This window comes from Paralichthys olivaceus, chromosome 8 (genome assembly GCF_024713975.1).
Source record: "Paralichthys olivaceus isolate ysfri-2021 chromosome 8, ASM2471397v2, whole genome shotgun sequence".
NCBI lineage: Eukaryota > Metazoa > Chordata > Actinopteri > Pleuronectiformes > Paralichthyidae > Paralichthys > Paralichthys olivaceus.
In genome coordinates, this window is record NC_091100.1 from 14,294,688 (window position 1) to 14,307,933 (window position 13,246).

At 44.3% G+C, this 13,246-nt stretch overlaps 1 protein-coding gene across 1 annotated transcript; it reads right to left on the bottom strand.

Moving 5' to 3' along the window:
* Positions 1 to 8,732: 8,732 nt before the first annotated feature.
* On the bottom strand, positions 8,733 to 10,404 carry dand5 (DAN domain family, member 5). Its single transcript, XM_020083978.2, has 2 exons — positions 9,626 to 10,404; positions 8,733 to 9,409 (listed from the first exon to the last, which is right to left on the bottom strand). The coding sequence occupies exons 1-2, from the start codon at positions 10,100 to 10,102 to the stop codon at positions 9,101 to 9,103; spliced, it is 786 nt and encodes a 261-aa protein (XP_019939537.2). The 5' UTR covers positions 10,103 to 10,404; the 3' UTR covers positions 8,733 to 9,100.
* Positions 10,405 to 13,246: the final 2,842 nt, after the last annotated feature.

Consider the following 13,246-nt stretch of genomic DNA (forward strand, 5'->3'; position numbering starts at 1 on the left):
GAGGCTTTTCATGGCTTCATATGAAAAAATAACTGCAGTTACTTAATATGCTTGAGCAATTAGAGTATAAATACCTCAAAACTGCAGTTGTAGTATTTACTTTCACTAGAATATCATTGAAAAACTGATTCTGCACATTTGCAAAAGGGCAGAAATGAGCCCAATTGAGGAAATAGTGGAGATAATAAGTGCGAGAATCTCAGCATGTTGGGGTCCAGGTTAATTTGAGACGTCCAGATAATAGTGGGATCATTAAAACCACCTTCGCTCCAAACCCGAGATCATCCTTCTCAGGTAAAGTAACTGAGAGTCTGGCTGCTCACTTCCATTGGGTGCCGATTACATGAGTGTGTGGACAGAGACGTACCAGAGATAAACACACAAACACACACACGCACACACACTGTAGGCTTGTTACATACAGCAGCTAGGTTCGGGGTCAGGCTGGGACACAGGTTACCACAGGGTTAAAGCCTCGTGCACATGAGAAAAACAGCAGAAACAGATTTAAGAGAGAGGTGGATGCCAAGAGTGCCATCTGTTTGAGTTACCCCCCTTTCCAGTTTCCTCTCCTCTCCTCTCCTCTCCTCTCCTCTCCCGCTCTCCCATCCCTCCTCGTCGTTCTCCATCTTTGTCTGCCCTCACATTCCCGCGTTTCCCAGCTCTCCTCTAAAGCCACATACATATTTTGTCAACAGCTAAATATTACCATTCATCGTTTGTTTTCCACACTGCTCGGGGGCCGATAATAAATTGAGATGGTATAGATACAAGGACACGTGTGGGGGGTGGGGAGGTGGGGATAAGATAACTCCAAATCTGGCAACCGTCTCAAGTGTAATGACACCTCCATCTCTATGGAAAACCATCCCCTTTTGTCTTCACTTGCATGGAAGCGCTTTCTTTTTTACTGTTTTGTTCCCAGAAAACCCATGGAACATTTGCCAACATTTTTAAGAGCTGCGAAAAGCAGGATTTTTTTTTTTTTTTTTAAGTCTTCCACCTCGCAGGTGTTTCTTTTTAAGGCATGCTCGACAATGCCAAGCTCGTCTTGGCTCGTCTTGAATGCCGCGGGCCTCAGGGGGGGAGAGAAGAAAAAAAAAAAACTAGGTTGGAGAAATCTTATTGATTAGCAGTTGTCGCTTCCCTTTTCTTTATCTCACTGTGGCTCTCCTTTGCTGCCTCATTTACTCTATCTCCACTCAGTTTTTAAGTGTTGACAGGGTGGATGAGGAACCTTTGTAGGACAGGCCAAGAATGAAAAAGATGGCAAACAAATCTTAACTATAGACGAAAACCTATCCACTCTCTCACTCTTGCAGTAGCTGACTGGAGGTGAAATGTGAGAGCTGCAGCTTTAGTTTAGATTTTTTTCGAAGAGCCATCATCATACATCTGAGTGTGCGAGCGTATGAAGTTCACGTGTCAGAAACTCTCTGGAAGAACCCAACTGAGCTGGAGGCCTGAACGAGGGTTTTTTTATTAAGTGGTGTCTAATTTCCTCTCGGACCTTCAGGCGAAACACTGGCTTCACAGATGCCGTCAAATCTGATTTATGATGCACGCCTACATGTGATACATAAGATGAAAAAAAAAAAGGAATAATCAATCTTATCTCATTCTGATGTGCTCATGTTTGTCTGATTAGTATTCTGTGGGTAATTGACACGATCGCAGCCAAAGCTCGGTTCATTAATGTTAAGACAGATTGCTGCTCGTTAGAGCCACCATGTGGTGCAAACTCAAACAGCAGCCATGTTCCTGAGGGTGGAGTTAGTAGCTGTGTGGGCCGTGATCATTCTTAACACAACGCAGTGTAAAAGTAAGTGCAATAAGTAATAATAAAACCGTGCTTTGCCCTTGAGAAACATACGAGATGATTCAGGTATTAAAACTGAAGAGAGGAGGGGGAGGTAAAGTAAACAGGTTGAGTGACAGTCAGGATCAGTGATTCGTCGACTGGATGGAAAGGAACAGGACAAGAAGGCGGGGGGGGGGGGGGGGGGGGCTCAGAGAGAGAGGGATGAAAAGAGGGAGCCGGGAACCATCTGTTTTTTAGGGACAAGGAAGATAAAACTGTGAGTGCCGCTCTGAGGCAGAATGTTGGTGTAGACTGAGGGTGTGAGAGGACGCTGCGTACAGGGGGGAAACTACAAGGGGCACGGGGAGGTACGGGAGAGAGGGCAGATAAGTGGGAGGTGCACAGATGGAAGACAGGAAGATGAGAGAGGGAGAAAGAGTGATGGAGAGTGGAGGAGGAGGAGAGGGGGAGCAGAGATTGGGTCTGGCAGTGGTGTGAGCGCACTGGGCACGCTCACATCAGGCGGGGGGGACATGACTCGACATGCCGGCTCAGCCCAGCTGGGTCAACGCTCGGCGCTGCCATGTTGCTTTGGCTTGGCACCCACTTCTCCAAACACACTCACACACACATACACTCTCAATCACACAAACCAACAAACAAATCCAGTTACCCCCAGCCTGCTCCCTCATTCTCCCTCTCTCTGCTTCATATCTAGACACACAAGCTCACACACACACAAACTCACACCCAAAATGCCATGGTTTTGGCGTGCGCCGGCCAGGCGGGCGAGGGCCCTGGACTAATGGAAACGCCAAACTCGTTACTCTAACGCTGGGTGACAAGGGCACCTTGGGCTGCAGATGTTCCTGCTGATGACAGATGGAGCCTGGCACTGCCAGGGGACAGTGGGCCAGGCCTGCGCCAGCTCCATGCCACCTGCACCCCTCCTCTGTACCCCTCCACACAAACTCAAACATACACACACTCCCTCGCTTTCTCTCTTGGCCTATCTCTCTCCAGCACTGGCGCACTGCCCCCCACCCACACCCCCAGCTGCCCCCACCTCCTATGTGCAAGTCTCTTTCTCAGTCGCTCTTCCTCTCTTTCTCTCTCCCTCTCACACACACTGGCATGCTCCTCTTCCTCCTCTGCCCACTGTGAGGATGACTGTTTGTGGACAGATATCCATGACACTGGCAGAATGAGTCGGATAAATTGCATCTGTGTTGGTATTGATCCTATAAACAGACAGAGCAGGAGTTAGTGTTTCGTAATCAGAATTCACAAAGAGAGAAATTAACAAACTGTGTGGTCACGAAAATTGTCCTGATGAACAACAAAAAACGGAGTTAGCAACGTTTGTCGCGCATTTTGTCAGTTATCCGATGACTGAGAGACGAATCCACAGCTATTTCCACTTTCGAGCAGAGAGTAGATTCCAGATCAGACTGTGTAATGATACCATTTATCTTCATGGAAGTGGTGACAGGCTCCTGGAGGTGATTCTCTCAGCCTGGCTCACAGAGACCGTCCACCAGGATAATTTGCTTGATGCTGCGAGTCGCCAGATAACCAAAGTGTGCTCAGCTGTAATTTTGATGATGGTAGAGTTCTGCTTTCAGCTCACCAGGAAAATCTGTCTTGAATGTCACCAGCGATTCGTCTTGGTGTATCACTATGCTGGACGAAATTGATGCAGCTCCTATGAAAATCAGTGTTGTTGCATATTTCATGGGCCTCATTCACATTTCCTACTTTATCTTTTGGTCAGTTGCTAGAGACGAATAAAAAGGAAATGGTCTGCTGTAGATGCACACACGAGAAAAAATGAGGTGAAACCAGGGTTCACATCAGAGTCTTTTTTTTTCTCACAGAAAATGTGATGAGATCCTGGAAAAGCATTTGTTCTGCCACGCCAGCTATAAATCCACAAACATCGTCTGTCAGTCTGGGAATCCCAGTGTTGAAAGAACACCAAGACACCAGGGATTCACATGTTTTCCGTATAATAAATTTTGATAAATCTGACCAGACCTGGAGGCCAAAGCTGAGTCTCCAGCGTCGCCCGGTGTGGTCTTTCCCAATATTTTGGAATGTGCAAGCTGTGATGTTGAACAACTCTGTGATTAATTTGTATTTTGACATTGAAATCCTTCTGTGAGTAGGAGGACAACAATCGTCATCAAAGTTTCATGAATCTGCTGGTATAAAAAAACACTTAGCAGAGTCCGATGTTGCCTTGTGGCTAAACCTTTTCTGTGCCGCAATCCTCTCCTACACACTTTCACCGCTCTTGCACTAAGTCTGCATCCCTCCACCCCTCCCTTTCCCCCACTTCGTCCAAAAAACCATGTGCAGCATGTCTTTTCAACTCCCTCCACGCTGAAGAAGGGCCCCGAACGAAACAAAACAATTATCTCTTCCCTCGTTAGGACCTGGCTCGCATCCCTTCTCCCTCTCCAACTCCCCTCTTTCTCCTGCCGGGCCCGGCCTTCACTCTTCTCCTTCCATAGCCGTGTGTGTGACAATAGGTTGGACTGAGGGTCTCTTAAGTGTTTCTGAAGTGGAGCGTTTAGCTGGTTTTAGGCGTCGTCATGTTTCTTTTAAAGGCCTCTGCAGGCACAGAGGCGCAGCATGGCCGCTGCGTATAGAAGAGGGTGCGGCGCCCATGAGGGAGGCATGAAGGGAAGACAGGAGAGGAGTGCAACACATGATGGCATGTGGCGGAGAGGGCGACCGCTGGTGTGTGCTACAGTGGAGAGGAAGGGGAATGGATGGGTTGGCAGTGTGAGGGTGAGCAGGGTTTCACCGTGCCAGCTCTTAATTACTTTAATTGGAGTCATTAGCTAAGTGAGCATGAGAGACATCACCTGCATGGCACGCAGGACCGCACCTGCCACAGCCACATTGCTATCATCATCACACTCCAGCCGAGGGTCTTCTGACAGCTCGACACTCAGACGCACTAACGCTGCCACTCTGAGGCTGCAATCAGTGCAAACAAATACTCAGACACACAAACATCATCATACAGTCAATTGTAGACTCGGAGAGATAAGAGATGAAAATACGACAAATGCACATGTCGTTCCTCCGGATGCATCAGGCAGTATGAATATGAAAAGGGATGCGTTCAGTTCAGCTTCAGTGTATTTAGTGAGCATTTATATTTGTATATCATATTAACTCCTGCTGTGCTGAGTGCACTATATGAGCTCATGTCTAATTCTGTCAAAACAACATGCTCAGATTAGGTGTTTTTGAAACAGCACATTCTAACACAAATAGCTGATTGACAGCTGATGTCACCTCTTTACAGGAGTCAAACTTGACAATCAACTTTACTTTTAGTCAAAGTTTTGCTTTGTTAATCGTCATCAAGTCGAGTCTTGTTGAGACAGATTTGTGAGATGAGGCTCAACCTGGATCTGGATCAAGTGTTGGATCCAGGAACTTTTTTAAACATTTTCTTGAACATGATGTAGGGTCTGCCCATCATTTTCACCTTTTTCCCAGGGAATATTTCATGGATCATGAAAATCATTTAGAGAACTGATATCTAAGAGTGTGTGAACTTTGGTGCAGCTTGATTGAATTTGAGGGGACTGTTAGAGGTTATGGTTTCACTGTTTGTTATTCAGCAGGATTGCACAAAAAGTACTAGTTGCTATGGGTCAGGGAGGAACCCAACACCCTCAAAATTTTTGGTGTGGATCCAGGAATTTTTTGTAACTTTCTTTGACATTGCCTGCTATAGGGTCTTGCAACATTTAAGTCAAGTAAAGTCAAGTCTTGTTGAGCCAGATTTGTGAGAGGAGGCTCAACCTCGGCTAATTTATATTAAAGGAACTGATATCTATGACTGTGTGAAATTTGGTGCAGATCCAAATAAAACTTTGGATCCGCTTTTAGCTGCAGCAGAAGAGGCAGCAGTGTAAGATACTAAAACCACAGCCGGATCTTATCCAAAGACAAACTTTGATGTTGTTCAGATCCGCAGGCTACACCTTCCTCTGTCCTTCTCAGCACCCAACAGACAGCCTGGCAGGCGGGCTGGCAGCCGGGCAGGGTGGCAACGGGCTGGCAGGCTTAGCCCGGGGGCATCATCTCCAGCAAAGCCAGCTCTGACCAGCTGGTCTAGACTAACACCACTACAGAGCGGGCATGTATCAGCGGGGAGGTAAATGTTAGCCGTGGTCCAGACACCCTCACACCTAGAGCCTGACACACACTGGTGGGATTAAGGTGAGAGAACTATGTCTGGTCTATGACTTAACAGGTCATCCTGTAGTTTCAGAGTATTCCTCCTGCCACCGTCCCAATTTACTTCCAGGGAGATCGTATGAGGCATCCCAGTTCATTCTCACTCGCTGGTGCCAGATCTTGGAGCCTGATCCGCAGTGTAGTCTGATCAAATCTACCATGATTGCTGCAGAACTCCAAGTGGCTGAAGAAAATCCTCTGGACCTTTCACTTCCAGAAGCGTTCAGCTACTTCACTAGCTTAGCAGTGTGTGGTCTATGAAGCTATAGCAAGAGACTCAGAGCTTCATGGGGGGGATAAGAGGAATCAAACCAGGGAACATTTGTCTTCTTGCCAAGACCCAAGGCCAACGACAATGAGCACCTCATGGGTAATGAACTGTTCTAGTGCAGTGCCCATTCTAAACATGCCTGTTTTTGTAAACAGTCTGCAGAGTGAGGTGAGAAAGTGTTGCGTTTATCCTACCTGGTTTATCTGCAATGCAAGGTTTTATAGTCAATGTTTTTCTTTTGAAAGTTATTTTCTCATACACTGCATGTCGGCTATTTCAGAGGTTTGTTAGAAAAGTGACAAAATCTTCAGACCCATTATCACAATTTGTCAAAATAAAAGCTCTGTGATTTAGTTTACTATAAAGTTTTACATAACCAATGATGTTTTCAATGTTGCTGCCATGACAGACATCAGCACCCGCAACACCCGTGCATGTTTGTGTCAGTCTGATATGGTGAAATCTAAATATTCAATTTATTGAAATTATCTGGTGCTTTTGGACAGTGGACCGCCAGTTGCCGATTGCAGCTGTAGTTTATCCGAGGACGTAGAAGACAACTTGTCCACTGACTGAGACAAACTGCCCCACCCCCACTGACTGCTTTCGAGATCTGGTCACCTGCTTTTTAATAATGAAGGTATTGCATGTCTAAATTGCCCAAAATTTGACACTGCACTTCCCTGGGCCATGAACAACACACATACCAAGTGTGAAGCTGAAAAGATGGACATTTCACAAGATACTTGTTCCACATACAGATATGGAATCAATACTAGATGTGCTAAAATTTAGTGCAAAAAAATAGGCCTCAAATTCTCAGTATCACCTTGATACACCTTGATTAAACCGATAACGTTTGCCCCCCCATCCAACTCACACAACGCCCAAACACTTCCATGTCTGACAGTTAAAAGGCCTACACACACACACACACACACAGAAAGAGAAAGAGCAGGCAGCTCATTGTGCGTTTTAAACCGCTAACTAGGCCACTTAGCACCCCGTGACGCTGATCTGATCCCTGAGGCGCTGAACTTGGCAGCGGGCCCTCCTCCTTTTCGCTCCTTCCTTCCACCCCCCCTCGCCATGGGAACCAGGCCATCCTTAATGACGCAGGAGTGCTCCGCCGGCTCCCACAATGCAAAGGGGGCTGACATCTGTCTTACTAAGTGGCGCACTCTCTTGTGCACCTTGTTTGTTCAATCAACAACTGCTCCCTCCTTCTCCCCCTCCCCCCACTGTGCCCATTTTCTTTTCTTTTTTTTTTATCTCTTTCGTTCTTTTCTTTTTTCCAGAAGAAAAGGCAAAAAGATGGAAGAAGAAGAAGAGGTTGTGCAGAGTTCAAAAAGAGTAGTGAGACAGTGAGACCATGACTCTCCCCGCTCCACCACCAGCAGGGCAGTGGGTAGATTCATGTGATATCAAACGCACCGATGTATAATGACGGATGTCCAAACAAGATGGTTCGGTTATTAATTGATAGGATTTTGCATTTTATGAGCAACCTTCGTCTCTACTGTGGGAGTTGAATGAGCTAATAAGTGTTAGCACAGCTGTACGAGCCCAAAGCACCCTCTCCACCTTTTGCATTTTTAGAGAAAACAAGTGCCTGATTAAAAGTGGCCCTTAATTCCTCATAGTTAAGACACGAGCAAATATTTGTCCCATCAATCTTGGAAAATATAGCCATCAAACCAAGATGTTAATCACATGCTAATGGAATCCGAGGGACTCAATGCACCCCCGTAGTGCAATGAACGCTTTCACTATTTCCAAAAGCTCGAGTGAATGCAAATGGCCGTCTCAACAGTCATTTTGACAAGATGCCAAGGCAACGTAAAGAGCCCCCTTCTTTATGCTCCTCTGGGAATGTATGTAAGGATGTGTGGGATGAGTTCACTTTACCAGGCCCAGGTGCCAGGATATAAATGAATAATAGGTTTTATGGGCCCTAACTAAAAAAAAGCACATGCACACATAATCACACATGCCCCGCTCCCTCAAGTGCATCTGTAGTGAATGATGTTCAAATTCCCACAACTACTCTGAAAAGAGATTGGGCATGAGAATAGGTGGTTCCTATACATAATTCAGGGGTCCATGCTGAAACAATTATGTTTGCTTACCGCTAAGTACCCGCGCTCAATAGCTCGTTTGCTCTCTAGTTTGGTGCTTTCAGATGTAAGTGGTATGTGCTAAAAGTCGGCGGGAACACAGCTTTTTAATAAAATATAGGAGCTGACACTCGAGCGCCTGAATAGTGAGTGGGTGGAAAAAAAACAACAAATGCTCTTCATGTTTTTACTTGAGCTTTGCATGCAAACTAAATTGCACTTGTAAATCTAACAGTGTTGGCAAGAGACCAACAAGCAACGCCAGGCACAAAAGGAATTTGAACAAATGGGACATTTTTAATGAAAGTCATCACAATATTTCAGTTTAGATGGATCTAAACACGGTTTTGTACATTTACACACATCCAGTATGGACAGCTTCATTTGTTGCAACAGAAAACTGCATGACCAAGAGGATACTGGTCATTTTGTCAACAATCAAGAGGTGGAATACACCACCAAGTTATTTTACTCTGAAAATCACATTCAGACTCATATATACAAATAAAATTCACACATAGTTACTTATACAAAGGGAACTTAGAGAGAATTAAAGGTGTCAATTAAAATGAAAAGTTCACGTCTCCTCATTCCTCTATTTCAACTGTCAGTGAATAATCACAGCAGTCACGTCATGTGTTTTTGTTACAACAGCTTGTACAGCATGGACGCCGCGGCCTCTGCACTTCTCTCCTCGATGCCCGTCTCACACTTGCACTCCTCCACCACCATCACTCGCTTCTCCCGGACCTCTCCCCGACAGCGCAGGGGCACAGTCACGGTGTGGGCTTTGGATGGAGCGCAGCGTGAGCAGGGGGCCCGGCGGAGAAGGGCCCCTGTCCCGGTGCTCAACCCGGCAAACTCTCCTTCGGACGGCACGAACAGAGAGCTGCACTGACCGAAACACAGCTTGTTGTGCACCGTCACTGTCTCGCATCCGTCTGCGGTCACACGCTGGGAGGAGATGACAGAGGGGGAGAAGGTTAGATGTTGATTTACCTCTTATGTAAAAATCTACATTGTGTTTCTGCAAATCTACTGAACAATCAACATTTCCTCTCTTTTTTTACTGTATAAACAATCAGTCAATTTAATGCATTTGTTAATTGACTTTATTGTGCACAGAAATCTATTTAGTAGAATAAGCTAATTAAAATCTTTGCCTCTTACCTGAGTGAAAGGCACCGCAGTGCACGTCTGTTTCGTGTCCTTCAGGTTGACCGGCAGGGACAACTTGCCTCCTTTATCCATGGCTCTTTGCCACATCTGCAGCCCCTGTCTCTTCTTCAGTTCCATTTCAGTGGGGCCTTTAGTTTGCAGGTGGTGCAGGGGACTCACTGGAGCCTTGGAGGCCGGGGCCGGACCTGGACGCCCCTGAGACAAGAAGGCAGGGAAGGGCAACCTTGAGCTGAGTGAGGGGGCTCTCCTGGCGGTCATTCCCTTTCTGAAGAACCCTGACTGGGCCAGAGCGCGATGGTCCAGCTGAACAACCCGGACTATTCCTTGGATAGGTTCATCTGGTCCGCTGCCAGAGGATTCAACATCGACCCGTGACCTTTTCAAAATGTTCTCAAACGTGTTATGAGGAAAAGTAAAAGCCAGAGTCATCCAGCTTGAAAAAATTACGAGGCTGATGAAGGAAGTCATAGTTTGACACAGAGAGATTCTGCTTGAAGATGAATCGATGACTAGATAAATGAAGTCAAATACTGAAAAAACAAGAGAAAAGTTGCACAAGAAGTTGTCTGGTTTTGTGGTTCAAGGTTCCAAATGGTAACCTTGCTGTCAGGACTTTTTCAGTGTGACGGAGGGAGTCTTTTATATAGGCGGCTGCCAGTTCTCGCCTGGGTTTCAACGCAGAGAAGGTGTCACAATTCCCACACCAGACCAGACATCACACCAAGCTTAAAGCTCCAGGTCGTGGATGGTTGCCAGCCGGAGAGATTTCAGTTTCAAGGTGAGTGTTAAAAACATGGTCATAAAAAAAAACACATCTGAAGGGATCTCTGTGATCTTTGAGTTTCAAATTAATGGAGGTTGAGTCCAGACAAACTTCTACTTTTTAACCATTGAGATTTCATTTAGTGAAACTCTCAATAAAGAAGAGTAATCTACACTTGGTTGAAAGATACAAATCATCAATGAGCCACCAGAACATTTTACTTTAATCTTTAAGAACTTTAATCTCAGCATAAACAGATAGATGGGAATCTAGGGAGCCATGAAAATATATTAAAAGAGCTGAAATTAAATCTGGAAGATATATTTGACTTTGGCCATTGTTTTGAGGATGAAGTAAATAAGGTTGTGTAATCCTGTTTTTTCCCCAAATCAAGTTTATTTCAAAGATTAGATCGTTCTTAACATTTGAAGATTTTAATTTTTTCCAGCTAGATTTCTGCAACAGCCTCTAAACATGTTTAACTCGCCTTTAATTCGTACAAAAGTCTGCTGCCAGTTTTATTACTGGTTCAAGAAATTATGACAACACAACAGCTTCCTCTTAGTTTTTGCATTGATTTTAAGATTTGATTGATGACTTTTTAAACAACCAAGACCATCAAGGATTTACTGAGTCTGAATGAGCCTGCACATCATCTCTTCTTCATTCTATCAGTGATTTCTCGTGCTTTTGCAGTAAACTCTGGAATAACTCACAAGCTGAGATCAGAAATGTTACATCTGCTTCTACTTTTAAATCCTGTCTCAAAACATTCTTTAAAAAAATCTTTCATCATGAGTGAATGTGAATTTATTTGATTCACTTTTGTTTACATTTTTCAACCTTAATTTTGATTTAATTTCATTTGATTTTTTTCCTCTTGTGAAGCACTTTGTGTGACTTTGTTATGAAATGTGCTATTCAAATAATGATTATTGTTATTATCACAGAATAGAGGCAGGTATGAACTCCATTCTTTCAACAGATATTTGCAAATTTTCCTTTGATTTATTCATTGTTATTTTCAGTTATTATGATGACTGTGGTGAAAAGTGCTGCCAAACACGTCTTTCCAAAATCTCCAGTAGGTGCTCAGTTGGTTTAGATCTGGTTACAGCCACAGGATTTTTATGTTCATATCATTTTTCAATGGTTCTCAAACAGTTATATTTGTTTAAAACCACAATCAATACAAAATATTATTTCTATTATCAATCATTATTTTTCATTTGCCATTCTAGGAAATAGAGATTATTAGAAACTTGATTCCATCAAATATTCACAATTTGCAGTTCAGACCAAACTTCAGCAGAACAAACACATTACAGTTGGGAAACACTCTCCTGGCTCCCTCAGTTGAAGGACGTCTGCTGTGGTTAAAAACACAGCAGTAAACCCTGTCTTTTTAAGTAGGTGTCTCTGTGTAACCTTTGGCTGTAAAGCAATAATGAGTTTATGAAGCAGCTCGTCAGTCTCTCCCTAGACATCCCATCATAACGCCATTAGACTTCACTGCGCTCTGTCACCCATGACCTGATCAAACACTTGCTGCTGAAGGCCTGGCTGTGTGATTATGTGCTGTTTGACTTCCTCACAGAGACATTGGTACGCAGAGGAACTTTGCTGTATTCACACTTTTATACGTCTTGTTTCCCGTCCACCACTAAACATGGTCCACAGATGTAAGTGTGAGCAGAGTAAATGACCCACTGAGGTTTAATCTGGAGACTTTCTCACCTACACCAACCTGGGACATTCACACAGTAGGCGGGGGTCTGCAGCACCATCCTCAATGAGCTTTTGAAATATTAGTGTGTCATGTTGACTGTGGAATTATGTGTTCAGTATTATGGGAAAATCACATTCTACAGCTGCAGAATAAGCTTTGGCCACCAGGGGGCACAGTTTACAAAGCACTGTGTGCAAACACAACCATTCTCTCATTATTTACAGTAAGGAGCCCTGTTACAATTTAAAATCTGAATTGTTTTTTATTCTATGTATTCTCATACACACAGATGGTACAGGATAGCTCCCCTGTGTTGGAATGATTCTTTACATTTTTAATTTATTGCAAATCCTGATTTGAATTAAACTAATGACACTGCAGCAGCTCCTCAGTGGGGTTGAACAGAGTTTAATGTGGCGGTTGTCGAGGCCTTCACAATTATGATGAATCACATTTGCAGACATGAGAAACTCAATTAAGGAACCGTTTAGTCAGTCATGTCTCCTGCAAAGAACTGAAGAAAACTTTTTTATTGACTTTATTTTTCTTCCTGGTTGTGCTGGTGATGGAGCCAAGAGAGGCAGTGGCAATAAAACCAAATAAAAGGTTTTAATTGGTTATAAGTAACTGGTCAGGGAACAACAGGTGCAGATTCTGAATTGTCTCAGGGAAATGACCCATGAAGGTGGAACTTTGAAAAAGGGACCTGTCTCATCAACTGTGTGCTGCCATAGAAAGCAGGAGAAACAGCACCATGTTGTAAAACACTGAACACATAAACCTCACTGCAAGTTACTGATGAACATATGAATTAATTAATAAATAAACAAACCATGTTGTATAGGTAAGGGTTTTATATTTCTGTGGAGGAAAGAAAGGAGGACTGCACTAGAATAAGTGTCTGTGTTCATTATGGCTCAGGAGATAGACAGGGTTGTCCACTAACTAAGGTCAATGGTTCGATCCCCAGCTCCTTCACTCTGATTTCTGAAGGATCCTTGGGCAAAACACTGAACCTCAAATTCCCCCTGATAGTGTATGAATATTGTGATAGAATCAGTGCTGTACGGTTGTGTGTGTGGGTGGGTGGTCGAGCACACTCGGGTGGTGGTGATGACAC

Coding starts and splice junctions, on each gene's coding strand:
- dand5 (XM_020083978.2), bottom strand. CDS start 10,102: ATGACTTCCTTCATCAGCCTCGTAATTTTTTCAAGCTGGATGACTCTG. Junction 9,410..9,625: donor CTGCGGTGCCTTTCACTCAG/GTAAGAGGCAAA, acceptor ATCTCCTCCCAG/CGTGTGACCGCAGACGGATG.